At 41.1% G+C, this 17,942-nt stretch overlaps 1 protein-coding gene across 1 annotated transcript; it reads left to right on the top strand.

The window, feature by feature from the left end:
• Nucleotides 1–2,975: 2,975 nt before the first annotated feature.
• On the top strand, nt 2,976–4,591 carry LOC115692938 (probable aspartic proteinase GIP2). Its single transcript, XM_030619925.2, has one exon. The coding sequence runs from the start codon at nt 3,113–3,115 to the stop codon at nt 4,421–4,423; it is 1,311 nt and encodes a 436-aa protein (XP_030475785.1). The 5' UTR covers nt 2,976–3,112; the 3' UTR covers nt 4,424–4,591.
• Nucleotides 4,592–17,942: the final 13,351 nt, after the last annotated feature.

The following is a 17,942-nucleotide window of genomic DNA, read 5'->3' on the forward strand; positions in this document are numbered from 1 at the left end:
TGACGCAATCAACTGAGGAGCTGCGTAGATCAAAGCCTCCCGACATGAGCTCGCCAACAATTTGTCCTCCTGCGACGACGAAACTCGGGTTCGAAGCAAACATCAGTAACTGAGTGGCACTCATGTTGTTGTACATGTTTTGCACACAAAAGAAGTTTTCTTTGCATTTTGGTGACAGTTCCCTCCAGAAAACATTCAAATGCAAATGAGATGGGCTTGGGTCAAGCCTATTATGAGTGGCCCAAGCTTAAGACCCAACATCTCCCATTGGTGCATGATGGGCTTGATGCAATCTCCATAATCGTATATCTCGTCGGTATAATATCTATCCTTTGGAAGCAATTTCTCTTTTGGACCTTTTGTGAAGTGAAGCCCATTTATAGGGCCCGTTTGGATTTCTTATTTGAATGAAATGATGCTTTTTTATGACCAAAAAAAAAAAAAAAAACTCAAACGGGCACATCTGGTTGTGTGACCAAAGAGTACACTCGCATTAAGCTTACTATGCATTGGTTACGGTAACATAAAGCCACAATAAACAATCTTGTTGTACCCTAGACACTATTCATTATGTAAGCCCAAACACCTTTTATCCCTTGACAAAAAATATGCTTTAATCTATCATGTATTCACAATCAGATTATAATTACTTAAGGTAGATATGACTGGCTGGCTAGAGACCACATGTACGAAATAAAAACATATCTTCCTTTCCTACTTGAAGCACTCCTTCTCAACCTGGTTGTTTTCCTAACATGTCTCGAAGGTGGCATCAGTTCTTGATCGGAGGAAGCATGCTAAAGTAGCGGTCATTAGAGATCAGGATTTCGAAACATGGTAGAAAGTCTTGAGGGTACTATAAGAGGTTTTTATAACCCGTAAGTTCTCGTACCGTGGAGCGTTGGGATTAATTTCGATTATAGCATGTTCTTGGTACTAGCTAGAGCATTGAAAAGCGTCACCCCCAATTAATACTTCATTTGGAACCTGATCAAACCCTTCTTGTTACATCCCAAACAAGCAAATATTTGAAGAATTGACTCTATCTCGTAGCATGAATAATACTAAGTCTTGCATATCCCCAATTATCTCCTTTGAATGTGCTGTATTCCCCGGAAATTTGATGGTGGATAAGACCAAAGTCCAGGTGAGGAACTTAGGCTGTGTTTGATGTGGCGGATATAACACCAAATATGCTAACCTTTATTCTATCCGAAATTTGAGGCAACCAAAAATCCGGATATGTCCGGATATTATTTGGATATAGTCCAGATAAAATAAACTCACCTAGGGAGTGAAATATACCTGCATAAGATATGTCTCACACTCATCTCTCTTTTTTGTTCCCTATACCCACCATTGGCCATCATCCACAGCCTCTGCCACCCATGGCCTCCCACCAAGCTCCGTCTCGTTGCTACTAATGAGGCTCGTCGTGGTGACGAGCTTGATTCAATCTTGGCCACGGGGTAGCTCCATGACCAGACGTAGAGCTCGTCCATGGCTGAGCTCAACTCAATGGAGCTCGAGTGGTCTTCAGCCACGGAGGAGCTCCATAACCAATTCTGGGGCACCATTCTTTGTTCACAGAGGAGCTCTATGGCCGAATCGGGCTTGATTGGACCATAACCACGGTGGAGCTCGGCCTCAACCTTAGAATGCTACTTTCAGTGACAGAGGAAACCTCAAGGACCAAAATCGCAATATCTTCATGATATTTTAAACAAAGTGGGCCGATTAAAACAAGATTTATCTTTCACATATGGGAACAGAGAAAACCAGGATGAACGAAGGAGATGAACCCAGAATCTGAAGATTGCAGGCCAGCAATGAAGATGGAGGAGGGATTGGTGGTGCTGAAGATTTTGCACGATGGTGATGCCTAGGCAGCTCCGCGAGAGTTTGAAGTTTCGAACGGTCGACATTCAATCTGGCATGGGCGAAGAGGAGGAGGAGGTGGAGGACAGCAAGAAGATTGAAGTGGGATTTATCGGTGGTGAGAGCTATTACGTCCGGAGGTTGTTGGCGGCGAGAGCCATTACGTCGATATCCTCTCTGTCTTAATAATAAAAATTCAAGGAACTTGAAGACGCCGATACTTAGCTAATACTGTATAAGATATTAGAAATCCCATCTTTATTCAATCCGACTTATATCTTATCCAATAAGAAAATTCAGATGACTACAAACAAAAGAAGAAGAGATGATCTCGATAGCGGGTTAGTAAAGAGACATCCTCATGGTTGGTTTGCGAAGGAACGTATCTAGAAACTCAAGTGTGATTCAGGCTTCGTTCGTTTCGCGAAAAATATAACGTTTCTGGAAAATGTTTTCCGAAAAGTCATTCATTAGGGAAATGACAATATTTTCCGTTGGTCGCTTGAGTCCTGAAAATAAACTGAAAAATATTTTTCGCCATTTGGTATTCGATTTGATTTTCTAGGAAAAATTACCAAAAAATTTGAATTTTTAATTATTTTAATTATTTCCCCTTTTTTTGTCTTCTTCCTTGGCAGGTTGTTGGCCATGGCAACGGTCAGCGACTGGCCATAGGCGAGCTTGAGCCTCGCCACAGGCCGACAAGGCTCGAGCTCGCCTAATTCAACCTCGTCGGCCTGTGGCAAGGCTCTGCATCGCTTGATCCGGCGAGGTCAAGCTCAGGTCTCGCCAAATTCGGGGAACTGGGCGAGGCTCGTGCCTGTGATTTGATGAATTGCTTCACGTGCTTCACGTGCATTATCTGTTGAATTGCTTTATTCACCGGGCGAAGTGGGCACAATAATTCTACCCTTTCTACTGTCAAAAGAGCAGGAGAAGCTCCATGATCTGATAACATAAGAAATAATAAATGAATTGGCGCGAGAGCGAATTGGATAGGAAGAAACCCCTACAGGGTGTACTCCACTGCAAATATTGAAAAGTCAAAGTCAAGAATCCACCACCATCTCGCTAAAATCAACACGCTATTGACACACAAAGGCAAATTTTAAATGCCGAAAATATGAAAAGTTCAGACCAACATGCTATTTAACGACGTTCTTCTTCTCTTCCACCTAAAATCTGCTCTCATCTTCATCTTCCAGTTCACATACTCTCTCTCCAGCTCTCATCCATGGCTTCTCTTTCTTTCCGCTTTCTTACACTTTGTTCGATCATTCTATCGATCACCTTCCCCATCACTTCGCAGGCCTCATTGAGGCCCAAGGCACTGGTCCTTCCAGTCATCAAGGACTCCTCAACTCTCCAATACCTCACCACCCTGCACCAAAGAACCCCCTTGGTCCCTGTCAAGCTGACCCTCGACCTTGGTGGCAAGTTCCTCTGGGTCGACTGCAACCGAGGCTACTCGTCGTCCTCCTACACCCCAGCTCGGTGCCGCTCGGCCCAGTGCTCCCTCGCAGGGTCCAAGATCTGCATCAGCTGCTTCTCCGGGCCCTTGCCCGGCTGCAGCAACAACACGTGTGGCCTCTCCCCAGACAACACTGTGACCCGCACCTCCACGGACGGCGAGGTGGCCCAGGACGTCGTGGCGGTGCGGTCCACCGACGGGTCGAGCCCGGGCCCGGTCGTCTTGGTGCCCAAATTCCTCTTCACCTGTGGGGCCACATTTCTCCTGCAAGGCCTGCCCAGTGGGGCACAGGGGATGGTAGGGTTAGGGAGGACTAGGATTTCACTCCCCTCTCAATTCTCTGCTTCCTTCAGCTTTGATAGGAAGTTTGCCATTTGCTTGAGCTCATCGTCAAGCTCCAGTGGAGTGGCCTTCTTTGGCGGTGGGCCTTACATGATGCTTCCTGGGATTGATGTCTCAAAGTCTCTCATCTACACTCCACTGATCATCAACCCAATGAGCACTGCATCGTCTTACTTTGCGGGTGAGCCCTCAACAGAGTACTTCATCGGGGTCAAGTCCATACAAGTCAATGGCAAACAAGTCCCTTTAAGCGCATCCCTCTTGAGCATCGACAAAGAAGGCAACGGCGGCACCAAGATCAGCACTGTGAACCCGTACACCGTGATGCAGACCTCGATCTACAAGGCCGTGGTCGGGGCTTTCGTGAAAGAGCTCTCGCAAGTCCCGAGGGTCGCGCCGGTGAAGCCCTTCGGGGCCTGCTTTGACTCGAAAAGCATCGGGAGCACGAGGGTTGGGCCCGGAGTGCCACAGATCGACCTGGTGCTGCAAAGTAGCAGTGTGTATTGGAGGATCTTTGGGGCTAATTCGATGGTGCAAGTGAAGGAGGGTGTGTTGTGCTTGGGATTTGTGGATGGAGGGTCGAGTCCAAGGACGTCAATAGTGATTGGAGGGCATCAATTGGAGGACAACTTGCTGCAGTTTGATCTGGCCACATCAAGGCTTGGGTTCAGCTCTTCTCTCCTGTTCAGGCAAACCACCTGCTCAAACTTCAACTTCACAACCAAAGCCTAGTGGGATGCCACCATGAAGGTTCCTTTTTTTTTCTTTTAATTAATAAAGGGCGAGATATATTGGTGGGTCAAAAATATATTAATAAATTTTTTTGCAATTGGAATATGTAACTTGTATAATCATTTTGATCCATGAGATAAAGAGTAAAATATGTTTATTGGTTGATGACAGATCTGGCATATGCTGCCTCTGATATGCTTGGCAGCATATGCGGAGATTCGTTAAAAAGCTGTCCTTCTCATGATAGTTGTAAATCATTACTTTTTTTCCCCTAGTGTCCACTAATCTATCAATTTAGTGAATCAAAGACCAGTCATTCAAGCTCGACCCAATTGTCTGATTTTACGTTTCTTTGTATTCTTCCTCTCCCTTACGATGAAATATCCGTAAAATGACTCAAATCACGATTTAGTAACCATACGCAGCGATCTCTCGTGAAAACATTATTCCCGGTGAAAAGGAGCCTGAAATAGTCGTAGACCGACTTGGACTTATTCAATGACCTAGAAGTCCACTTAAAATGAACCTAAAGCAGTCGGAATATCTTGTATTTAAAGAGTAAAGATGCTCTAAAGTCTAAAGCGACCTCTATAAAAGGCACATGCAGTACGTGGTTGTCATAGAAAATGTGTAACGTGCCCTTATCTTTGTCCTATTATATGACCTAGTTTTGAAAGGAATCGACGTGTCAATCTTATCTGGACATGGATATTCAATTAGACTTTCAGTCAATTTGAATTGGTTATTTAAAGTTTAAAAAAAAATTGCCTTTAACGTCCCTTAGGGCAAAGAATATAGGCAATCTATTGATGTAAGGGATGAGATCATATTCATCCAAGGACTTATCCAACCAGAAATGTTTTTTGCCCTTTCCTATCTTACTCTTTTTGCGAAGTAGATATACTTTGCGACGGAATTGCCATGTGGCCTTTTTGAAAATAATAGCATCATATAGACATAAGACTATCTCGAAATTATACAATAGAAAGTGATGCAAAACAGTTAGATTTTCCCTCAAAACTTTCGGGCTTCCCTCCTTAACGTGCCCTAGACACATATGTCATAATTCAAACTTTCGAACAAATGCATCAGACATCTTCGCGGCAAAATCTGTCATTGCCTCCACTGAAAGCTCACACATGCCACTATACTTGATTCCTCTCATTATCATCAGGACATCTTGAACGACTTTCAAAACCCCACATTTTGAAATATACTGAAACCTAACTAAATTCCGGGCATTAATGGAAATCAGATTCTTCTTCAATTTAGAAATGGCTCACTCCAATCAATGTTCTCTTGATATCATAATCCATTCTAATTCTAACATGCCAACACCCATAATACCGTATTCAGCGTTGTTCTCCCAATGCACTTTACCATTGTTTGTGCACTAATATATAATAAAATAGTTCCTGTTTGATGTATTATGAAACTAACAACCATATTTCCATCTTTAGTGACAGATAAGACACAATCATCGCTATTCGAGAAACCATAAGCAATTGTAGCAATATCATCAAAAGACTCAACTCTGATTGCCTTACCCTTCTCATATTTAAGGCAATTCATTCTAAGATGCTCATTCTTGCCACAATTCCAACAAACAATACCACATGTTCTAGATTGGCTATGTCTATTCAGGTTTGTACTATTCCAGCTTGCACGAAAAGTAGTTCTTCATGTACCTTCACCTAGTAAATTAGTAGGCGTGGTTATTAGAGTAACCTAAAATCAAATTGCAAATCTCATTAAACGTCAAGCTTCTTGACCAAGAGAAATTATTAACTATAGTAACATTAGTACTCCAACTATTAGGTAATGAGGATAATAGAATTAAAGCATGTATCTCATAATCAAAGTCAATCTCAATCGAACTTAATTGGCTAACAACAACATCAATATCGTTGATATACTCAGCTATCGACACACGTTTGCCCATCTTTAAGTAAAACAAACTTTGCATTAAGGAGACCTTATGGTAGACGGCATTTTGTATAGGGTTAATAGCACAAATGATCCCTGAACTTTGATCCAATGTGCAATGTTGTCCATAAACTTTTAATTTGTGTAATGTGGTTCTTAAACTTTGGCCCAATGTCGTTCCTAAACTTTTAATTTGTTCAATGTGATCCCTAAACAATCGGTAAATGTTCAATATAGTTCTTAGACTATATGAAAATTTTTAAAAGTTCAGAGACCACATTGAACATTGTACCAAAGTTCAGGGACTATATTGAACAAATTAAAAGTTCAGGAATAGCATTGCACATTTGACAAAAGTTCATGGACTATTTATGTCATTTTCCCTTTTGTATATGTTTAACAAGGCATTCATCAAACCTAACATCTGCCAAATAAAGCTCAATGCCCGTCCATCCAAAAGCCCCAATCAACTTGCTTCATTGACTATAGCTTCTTTTTGGAGATGCAGTTAGTGCAAATTTCTCTAGTACAGATAAATCTAAATCTGCATATTCTAGAAACCGGAATCCTTTCTATCAAGTATGTTGATTTTACTTTTTTTCTTCTATTGCGACCAATTCACTTTAACCCATTCAAGCTTGACATTAATACCAATTGTTATGAAAAATAAGCAATCGAATAATAAAATAAACAAATCTTGCTTGAGAGCATATGTGGAGATTCTTTTGAAACTATCCTTTTAATCATAGTTGCATGTGCTGCGTGCCCCTTTTTCCCCGAGAAAAGTGTCAAAAAAGTCATAAACCTTTTGCATAGGTGCCAATTTAGTCCTAAACCTTTTTTTTTATGCCAATTCAGTCCTAAACCATTTGCATTGGTGCCAATTTGGTCATAAACCTTTTTTTTGTGCCAATTCAGTCCTAAATCTTTTGCGTTGGTGCCAATTCAGTCCTTCCGACCATTCACGTGTCGAAAGATTGAATTGGTATTAATGCAAAAGGTTTATGACTGAATTGGCACAAATGCAAAATGTTTATGACTGAATTGGCACTAAAAAAAGGTTTATGACTAAATTGACACAAACGCAAAAGGTTTAGGATTGAATTGGCACCAAAAAAGGTTTAGAGCTGAATTGGCACCAATGCAAAAGGTTTAGGACTGAATTGACACAAAAAAAAAGATTTAGGATTAAATTGACATCAATGCAAAAAGTTTAGGACTTTTTTGACACTTTTCTCCTTTTTCCCCGGTGTCAATTAATCCATCAATTTAGTGAATCAATTCTGTCCTTCTCTTCATATTTTTACTTCTACTAACAATGAAGTCCCCGCAAAATGGCTTGAATCACGACCTAGTAATCTTACCTGTTAATTCTGGTGAAAACATTATTCTTGATGAATAGGAGCCTAAAATAGTCGTCGAATAACTTGGATTCATTCAATGACCTAGAAGTCCACTTAAAATGATTCTGAAACAATCAACGTATCTCGTATTTTAAGAGAAAGATGCACCAAAGTTTAGGGCGACCTCTACAAAAGGCACATATAATACATAGTTTCTTTGAAGAAAATGTGTAAAGTGCCAGTATCTTTGTCCTATTGCATAACCTTCTTTTGAAAGCAACCCACGTGTTGATCTTATCGGGACATGGATATTAATTAAAGACGGCCAAAAAATAAATTGAATACCTTTAACGTCCCACAGGGCAAAGAATATATGCAATCCATTGTGGAGCTGATAGATAAATTCGCAAAGAGTGTCCGTACTCGGTGTCTGGCACTTTCAGATGAGACAAGTACCGTGAGTACTTTTGATTCAGACAATTGGCGTGATTCATTGCAATTTAGAGCAAATCTACATCCGCGGATATTTGACGTAAGGGATGAGATCGCGTGTCAATGTTTCAGTGCGTCAGATCGAATTGATAATAATTCGATCTAAATTAATTAATTTAATACGTTTTAACCCATTTACATGCATATAACTTTAGCAGCTCATACTTAATCCAATCTGGGATGCATTTTTAGTGATTTTTCTCTTTAAATTATTGTATTTGAATAATGAGTAACTTGCTCGTTGAGTTAGCAAAGGAGCTTGGGGGTCAAGTTATGGATGGGGGTATGAAGGTAGTGATGAAAGTCCGGCTTGAGCAATCAATAAATCATGAAACGGGTTTGGTTTTGAGTAATATTAAGATTTCAGGCCATCCATAAATCATGAAACGGGTTTCGACTCTAGATCAATGGTAGTCAAATTCAAGACGTTAATCTCAATAGTTTGTTTGGCAAGCGTATATTTTGTCACTAGTGTACAATTTTTTATTTTATAATCGAGAAAAGCTCTGAATTTCACTGATACATATCAGCTTTGAACATACATATAAAGATGACTAATTAACACTCCTGGACTCAAAATCTCAAACTTTATGTTCTACATTTGAATTGGTCCAATCTACCATGTGTTCACAAATAAAATAAATTCCAAGTAAGAATTTCCTTAATATCCATGCTATGGCAAGCACTTAGACCAAATCATTGGCAAGATGTTCTCCCTTCACAACCTTCCACTCTCACCACATGAGGACCACGACCCATAAAACAAAGTCAAATGGACAAACAGCTATGGCCAAAACAAAAATAACAGCTGATGGTTGGTCAGGCTGCTTTCTTCACCACAAGAGTCGCTGATTTCAATCAAAGTGCTAAACGACCTGCACCGAAAACCGACACGGGGATTTCGTGGGCATTGTCTAGACTTACATGGTCTTCCTCGTTGAAAGCAAGTGGTTTCCAATGATTCCATCTGCTTAGTTAAAACAGCTTCCTCAGTCTAATTACGCCTAAAGAATCTTATGAAATTATTCTCCATCAAGTAATAGAAAATCACAAAAGCATATTAATTTTTTCATGTAATTACGCTTACGCCAAAAGCAAGAGTAAAGAGAATAATCAAATGCTGATTCAAATACGTTCTATCGGAATTCAACGGAAACAGCTTGGCATGTCGTCATAAATATATAAATGTCAACAACCCCGCCCCCAAATCACCAGCATCTGATGACTCCGCTGTCCGCCGACGAGAGTCGATCCGGCGTGAAGTATATGCAACACTGGGAAAGTCATAAACGGAATTGAACGGCTCCTTCATATTTTCTCGAGTTTTCGGGTACTACAACGGGGTTGGCCTTCGAGATTTGTTCCCTCCGCATCTTCTTGATGTTGAAGCTGCGCCCGTGCTGCTCCGAGTACCTATGGGACCCCCAAAACGTCCCGTTGCACCGGCTCTTGAACCTTGTGAGCTCCACGTGCCATCTGCGCACCTGCTCGGCCCCGCTGTTGCCGTAGTGGCCGTGCGCTCGTCGACGACTGGCGACAAGGGAGCCGTGGACAGTGCCACCGAGATCGCGGGTGGCAAGGGAGAAGCTAGTGAGTCAGAGAGAGAAGGAAGTCTGAGAGCTGTCTAGCGAAGATGAAGAAGGAAGAAAAGTCACCTTCTTTATTGCGTGGGTCTGAGAACATATTAAATCGGTTGGAAATAAGTTATAACATTACCAATTTAAGCCCATTTACTTGTGGCTTTTTATTTTAGGTCTCCTTATGGTTAAGCCCTCAAATTTAAGGTGATCAATATATGACCTTTTTATACAAATTTGGGTTAACAAATGTGTATAAGACTCATTTTGATAGGTTTAGTATCCAAGAAGGAGAGAGTAAATATTAGGGGTGAGCAAGACGGACCGATCGAACCGGAAATTACCTTGATTGGACCGGCCGGTTTTGGATGGTTCCAATGGGTGCCGATCAGGTTCAAGGTTCCTATTTTGTAATCGGTGTCCGGTCGGCTCAGTTCTCGGTTCTAGAGTGAGAATTGGACCGACAGAACTGACTATATATATATATTATTTTATTTTATTTTTAATTTCTTAAGAAACCCTAATCTAATTCTAATATGCCTTTCCCAATTCCTAGTTTTCCTTCCTCTCGCCTCACCCCTCGCTTGCTTGATGTTGACCCCTTTCTCTCTTGTCTCACGCCTCGCTCTACGTTAATGCCTGTCCCTCTCACGGCCTTGCCTCGCTCGACGTCGACGCCTTTCTTTCTTGTCTCACGCCTTGCTCGATGTCAATAGCACTCGGCTCTTGCTCGACTCTCAGTCTTAGACGGACGGCCCTTTTATGTTTTCCTGTAATTAGTAAGTTTTTCTTGCTCGATTTTCTGTTATCCGTGCTTTTTCTTAGATTTGATCACTCGTTTCAAATGATTAATAGTTAATTCTTCAATGATATGAAACCTCGACTACCTACCTCATCTCTAAGCTCATTGCCGATGTTCGCTTTGAGATAGTTAGGTGGTGTCATCGAGTGGTTGAATTGCGGAATCCAATTACATGAGAAAAGAAAAACATAAAATGTCAAATTGGAGGCAAAAACTAAAATGATAACTACGATTACAACCGAAATCTAAAAGGACTCAAGGAGCATGAAGGAACTAAGATATTAATATATATTTATGAGTCAAATGAGGGGAAAATTGTCCAAAAAGTCCTAAAATTATTTTATGGCGGTCAATTCAGTCATAAACCTTTGGGTTAATACCACAAAAAACCCCAAACTAGTACATCTGTAACAAATTTACTCCAAACTAATTTTTTGATCACCAAAAACCCCAAACTGATACACCTACGATAAATTTACCTTAAACTAATTTTTTGACCATAAAAAATCCCAAACTGGTATATTTGTGACAATTTTACCCTTTGTTAGTTTCTGTTAAATTAGATTAATACCATAAAAAATCATAAACTAGTACACTTGTGACAAACGGAGGGTAAAACATAAAACCGGTACATCTATCAATTGCCGTGTGTCATTTAACAAAACAATTTGACAGTAAAATTTAACGGAAACAAATTGAGGGTAAATTTATCATAGTTGTACTAGTTTGGGTTTTTTGCAATTTGGGGCAAATTTATTATAGGTGTACTAGTTTGGAGTTTTTTGTGGTATTAACCCTAAACATTTCAATTTTTCTAATTCGGTAACTTTTTTTTGACAAATTACCAATTTAGTTTTAAATCTTTTAATTGTGCCAATTTAGTTGTAAGCCTTTTGATGATTGACCAATTTACTTCTTCCAGCCAATTTTGGCCGGAAATCATTGATGTGGTGATATTGTTAGCACTAGCCGTTCTATGTGGTACAGCTAGCATTGCCGTTAATAATTTTTTACATTTTTTTTATTTTTCTAAATTTGTTTGAATTTTTTCTTTCTTTCTTCCTCTGGCCTATCGCCGGGCCTCGGCGATGGCTAACGACCGGCTAGAGGTGAGGTCAGCCTTGCCAAATCCGGTAAGGGGCTCGAGTGACCTCACCCTTCCACCGGTGAGGCTTGACCCTCGCCAAATTCAGGGCGAGGGTCGAGCCTCACCCAGTGACTGCAAGGAGGCTCACTAGATCCAGCTAGGGCGAGCCTTGTCGAGGCTTTGGCCGGTCGTTGGCCATCGCTAAGGCCCAACAACTGGCCAGAGGAAGAAGGAAAAAAAGAAAAGAAAAGAAAAAGAAAAAGAAAAACGTTCAAAAAAAATTATAAAAAAATATAAAAAATTATCCATGTGAGCGTCAACCGCCCTATGTGGCGCTATCGGCGGGCATTCGGCACTAATTAAACCTCTACGTCAGTAAATTCCGGCCAAAATTGGGCGGAATGACTAAATTAACCCAAATTGATACATTTGACCCGTTTTAACTCATTTCCATGCGGTACAAATCTAGTGATCCATACCCGACCCGACCCTTGCCAACCCATATCTAATCTAACATTTATCTAATTCATATTACTAAAACACTTCTATATTTAACCCAATTTAGGTGTTGAGATACGCGTGTGAGTTGTGTTAGAGAAGCTCCACATCGGATAATTAATGTGGTGTTGAGCAGTTAATATATCCTAGTTAGTGCATAACTCATTGGTTTAAGCTTTTGAGTAAAAGTGGGTCCAACTAGATATATTAACGGGCTCGAACTTGAGCTCCCTCTTGGCGATTTCCCTAGGTGAAGGTATCAGGCCTCTGCTGCGCATTGCCCAACAAATGGTATCAGAGCCGATGGTTGATTGGTGGGCCTCCAATCTGTTCTGTTGTTTGGTGAATATCTCAAGAAAGAAATCTCATGATTGACGCTTGTTTCGGGTGGAAATTGCCATTACGGTTGGTCTGGCAAGAAGTGACCATGGACAATTGGTCTGATGATGCGATAGAGACCATGGGTGATGCAATCCCAAGTTAGCAGTTAATGATGGTTGTTGTGTATAGTTGCGGGTGCATTGCAATGACTTGGAGATTCAAGTTGAGATAAGCTAATGTAGAAGAATACCTAAATTAATGGGGAGTAAATCTAACACTAAGCTCACATATGAGGGGGAAATTGTTGAAACACACGTGTGAGTTGTGTTAGAGAAGTCCCACATCGGATAATTGATGTAGTGTTGAGCAGTTAATATATCCTAGTTGGCCCATAACTTATTGGATTAAGCTTTTGAGTGAAGGTGGGTCCAACCGGATATATTAACGGGCTCGGACTTGAGCTCCCTCTTGGCGATCTCCTCAGGTAAAGGTATCAGGCTTCTGCTACACATTCTTAACATTAGGAAAGAGAGAGCGAAGAGAGAGCCATAGAGGTTGGCTGGGTCTACGTAAGTTGTAAATCAATTTAATACTAATATTATTTTAGGTCTCACAATGCTAAACCCATTTATGACCAATTTACTGAATATAACTAATTCATATAGTGATCCAACCCATCAAATATGGGTTAAGAAATGAGTTCATAACCTATTTTGACAGGTCACGTGTAGGGACTTACTTTCAATCTTATTGCGTTTAGTGCAGCCAAGTGCAACTTGCTCTAGCATGCTTGCTTAGCCGAGAAATTTTAGTCTTCGTCTGTTCCACAATGGCACTTTCGAAGCAGAGCAAGGTTATCGGGTCTCGCGGAATCGAATCTCAGATTCAAGGAACGATCAGAGAATGTTGATATGGTTTTGGACAATAATGTACCAGATTTTCCTAGCCGTTGGAAGCTGCATCTATGTATTCACCTACAAATCGTGACTTATTTGATTATTTTCTTGGTGTAGAAGCCAAACTATTTTTCTTGCTTTTTAGGTTACATTAGATTCAGACTATTGGAAAATATTGGGGTATTCAAGCTGGTGACTCTCCATGGGCGAGATTGCAGAGTTATTCTTTGATTTTATTTTACCTAGTTACTTTTTTCATGAATATTATGTTGAGGTTTCTTTCTCATTTGAAAAGGAAACTGCAAATGTGGCTTGTTGTGGTCTTTTCGAGACTGTTAGAAGAATTCTTCATTTAATTTTTCTCGAAATTGGGTCGGCTTTTAATCAATGAAAGTATATTTTAGTGAAAAATGTTTGATTACCCATTGCTTTTGATATCTACAACTACTAGTACTAGTACTATTACAACAACAACTACTACTACTACTAATAACAATACTAAATAATGGCAATAATACTACATTGCTAGAGCATCTCAGTTCGTGTCCGAGTGAAGGCATGGCATCTTCTCAAACAAATATAATAGTCTTATAATTAATTTAATTCTCGATTTCAATTCCATAGATTACTATTATTATTATTTAGCGGCATTTGTAAAGGTCACAATAGATATATTATTTTTATTGTCATATAATTTAGCGGTTTTTATGGTGGACATTAACAACATTTGCTACTATCGGTACTAGAACTTCTAGTGACACTGCCCATAGTAGAGATTATGTAATAATCTTTTTGTGACACCTTAGATTTAACAATTGCATTACCATTACGTCAAAATGCCCATATGTGAGCTGTGACATTCTGAATTTCGACCCATTTTTGGGATTTATGAAATGAATATTTCTTCAATGCGCTTTCAGTGAAATCTTGCTTGGAATTGATCACTCTCGAGTAGACTAACCGTTAGGAAATGGCTAGCTAGGAATCAAGTATGTGGACCTAAGAACTTGGCTATGGATTGACACTTCGACCATAAGGACTGGCGAGGGAATATTTTGGGCCGTTAAAGGCCGATTCAAGGATGGTTATTGAACGATTCGCAAATGTCGTGCAATTGGGTCGCGGGTGATTCCGTTTGACCATTGTATAAACTTCGAACGATCCTAAACCTAATCTGAACGATCGCGTCATTCGAATCTAGTGATTGACCCTCGCAATTACATGACAACCGAGCTGATCGCGTCATGCTGAACCCATGCTGTTGTGCTGACTTCTGCTCTTGCTGATCATGTTGGTTGACTGCTTCTGCTCCTACGTTGCTTGCTGCTGCTTCTGCTTTCCCTCTGCTGTGACTGACTTCCACTCATTCCCTTGCTGCTCAATTGTTGCTTTCTGCTGACCCTTGCTGCTGCTTTGCTGACCACCCCCACGCCTGCTGCTGTTTCTCCTTCAATTCTACCCCCACGTTGCTGCTGCTACTTCTTCTTCCCTTCTATTTCTTCTTTGCTTCTTCGGCTCCTTCATTTTGCTTTTGCTTCCTTTGGCTTCTGCGGCTTCTTGCTTCTCCATTTCATCCTGCCAGACCAGCTGCTCGCTGACCATCACAGCCACGCCGTTCAGCCACCGTGAGCTCAGCACACCGCCGGAGTTGCTGCTGCCTTTTCTTCTTGGTTTCCTTGCTTAGGCTAAGAGTAAGTGACTTCCTAATCCTTGGTTAGGCTAGTGGGTTACTAATGGCATGTCTAGGGATGGATTAGGGGCTGTGGATAGTTGGTTTAGTGGTTGTATAAGTTTGATTTGCTTAATGGTGCAAGTTTAATGATTCTCGGATTTCTGGTTGTTACTGTACCTCTGCGCTTTGTTGTTTTTTTTGGTGATCATTGTGGGCCGAATCTGAGGAAGTGTTCTTCATGGAATTTGTTCCCAACATCTTTAAGTATAACATACTTTAAATTCAGAATTTTTTGAGATCATTTAGGGTCATTCGTAAGTCCATTTTTGGACCGAATTTAGTCTATCGGATTTACTGTTCACCCGACCTTCTGGTCTTTCCGATTTTCTATAAATTTTTTCAGACCTCTTTTCAACAAACTTCCTCATGAAAATTGTTAAGAACATCCGTTTCTATGACATATAAAAATTTCAAGGCTTTCCAAAATGATTTGGGTACTGGATGAGATGCATTTTGATGGTCAGGCGGCCTGACCAGACGGGTTGAATTTCGTCTGACTTCAAGTGACAAAAAGAGGTTTTTACAGTTGGAACTGGGTTTCGAGTTCTTCAAGGAAAATGTTTATCAAGATGTTTTATACAACATATCCACATTTCAGAATTTTTGGAGTTGATTTACTATTTGTTTCAAACGGATTTTGGGCACTGCACAACTGCCCAATTTGGCCCCGATTCTGTATATACTCTGTTTTTCTCTCTCTCGGGGACTTTTTGGAGATTTTGTTACAAAAGAAAGGCGAGGCTTTTTAATTGATGAGTACAAACTTAGTTGGCATTTGGTTAATTCATAAAGATAAGAATCGGTAATGGTTGTTGAGTGTGTGCATCGTCACGACACGTTCCGTCTAGGCGGGGGTTCTAGATGATGCCCGACGGGGGTTCGGATGCCGTCTAGGCAGGGGTTCTAGACGTTGACGATCGCGGTGGAGGCCGGATCGATGCTCCTTTATGGAATGCCGTCTAGGCGGGGGTTTCGGACGTTGCTGTCGCCGAAGTAGCGGGACGATGCCTGGTTACGCTAGAAGACCAGCGGGGGTTTGGTGGCCCGAGGGGTCGTTAATAATCTGGACATTTATAATCGTGTGCTATGCATTGGGAAATGCAATGTGCTTGTGTTGCTGTTGAGCATGTTTGGATTAATAACCGTTTTATGCACGTTTACGTCATGTGGTTGTATTATGTGCTCGAGGAGCGAATTGCCATGTTATGGCGGTATACTAACGTGCAGGGCGTGTGCATGTGCCAAGGCAAGGTAAGGACGCCTGTGATTGTCTATGGCACGTTGTTTGTTAGAATTGCACGTTTAGGATTGTCTGGAGGTACGTGTTAGCCTAAGCGAGGCTTAGGTAGTTGTTTATTGAGATTTATCTCATCCCCCGTTGTTAAACATTTTTCAGGCTTGGAATGACGAGTAGTCATCACGTGCGGTTCGGAGTTCTGGGGTGATGTTGGGCATTGGATGTATCATCCTTTTGGATGCCCTGTTGTAGAGGAGTTTAAGTTAACCTCCCTTTTGTATCCGTGGCCTCGTTAGGAAGTGGCTTCATGTGAGGCTCATAATTGTGTAAACCTCCTTGAGTTATCTTTGTGAGCTTATAATGACTTGCTGGTTTTTATGGGAAGTGTTTTCCTTACTACCCCACTTATTTGAATGTTGTATGGAGTGTTCGTATTCGCTTCCGCGTGCGTTTAATCGCTAGTGTTTCGATTGGGTTGGCGACAAGTCCTGAGATGTCGCATACATTACGACCTTTAAGGGATGATCGCACGCTCGTAGGGTTCGGGGCGTGACATGAGCTAATTTCAATTTTCATATATTTATCTCAGAACTGTTCTCCGCTTATTCGGCGTGTAGTTTGGTTCATTCCAGCCTCGCTTCACCATCCTAGAACCCTGCTAGGAGCTGCTCCTTTTCCAGACCCTTTGGCCCCGGCACCCACTCCTCGCTCTCGTCGGACCGGGTTGGTACAGGCCCACTAGCTTTCGCATGTTTCGTCCTCGAACCACACATCTACTGTAGGGGGTCCCGCTTTGATACCATATTATGACGTCCTAGATTTAACTTACTTGAGGTATTATCTGCTTTGTCCCGTCTCATACCGAATCTCAAGGTTTTTTCCTTTGGTGTACATGTGGACACTTTCCCAATAAGTTACCCATCCTAGTAGTGCTCCCACCTGAGCACGCTTAACTTTGGAGTTCCAAACTTAAGTATTGCCACTATATCAAAAAGCACATCTGTGAGTTAATTCAAGTTTTCACACACACACACATATATCTCAAAATCACTCTCCCCCTGTTCGGGGTGCAATTCAGTTCATTATTGTCCTTTTCATCATCCTAAAAGCCTGCTAGAAACCGCTTCTAATGTGGGCCCTCTGGTCCTAGCATTCACTCTTCAATTTCGTCAAACCGGGTTCGTTACACTTTTAGTGATGATTAAAATCACTACTAAAACAGTAACTAATTGGTACTGAAAGTAAAATTTCTTGCAGCACAACTACGTGGTGCGAGCTCGCGTCTTTCTCTCCCGGTACTTTGCATTAATGTTCGCAAAACGTGTTAAGGGTCGCCCACTAGGCTGGAGATAAGTTGCACTTTTTGGAGAAATCAATTTAAATTTGGATATCACGTTGATGTGGCATATGTTATATCAAAACAAAACTTTCTCGTTAATCTAAAGGAAGGGCCATTTTTAATCACAATGCAGAACCAAATCCACCTTTTTTTTGGATACTCAAAGATAATCCACTTTAAAATTAACAGAATGAGAAACCGAGCACAAGGATAACGTTAAGCGGTGGAAAACGAGCACGACGATGGTTTATTTTAAAGTTTCCGCATCT

This window comes from Syzygium oleosum, unplaced genomic scaffold (assembly GCF_021117445.2).
Source record: "Syzygium oleosum isolate NSW1041296 unplaced genomic scaffold, Sole_v2.1 Sole_v2.17, whole genome shotgun sequence".
Lineage (NCBI taxonomy): Eukaryota > Viridiplantae > Streptophyta > Magnoliopsida > Myrtales > Myrtaceae > Syzygium > Syzygium oleosum.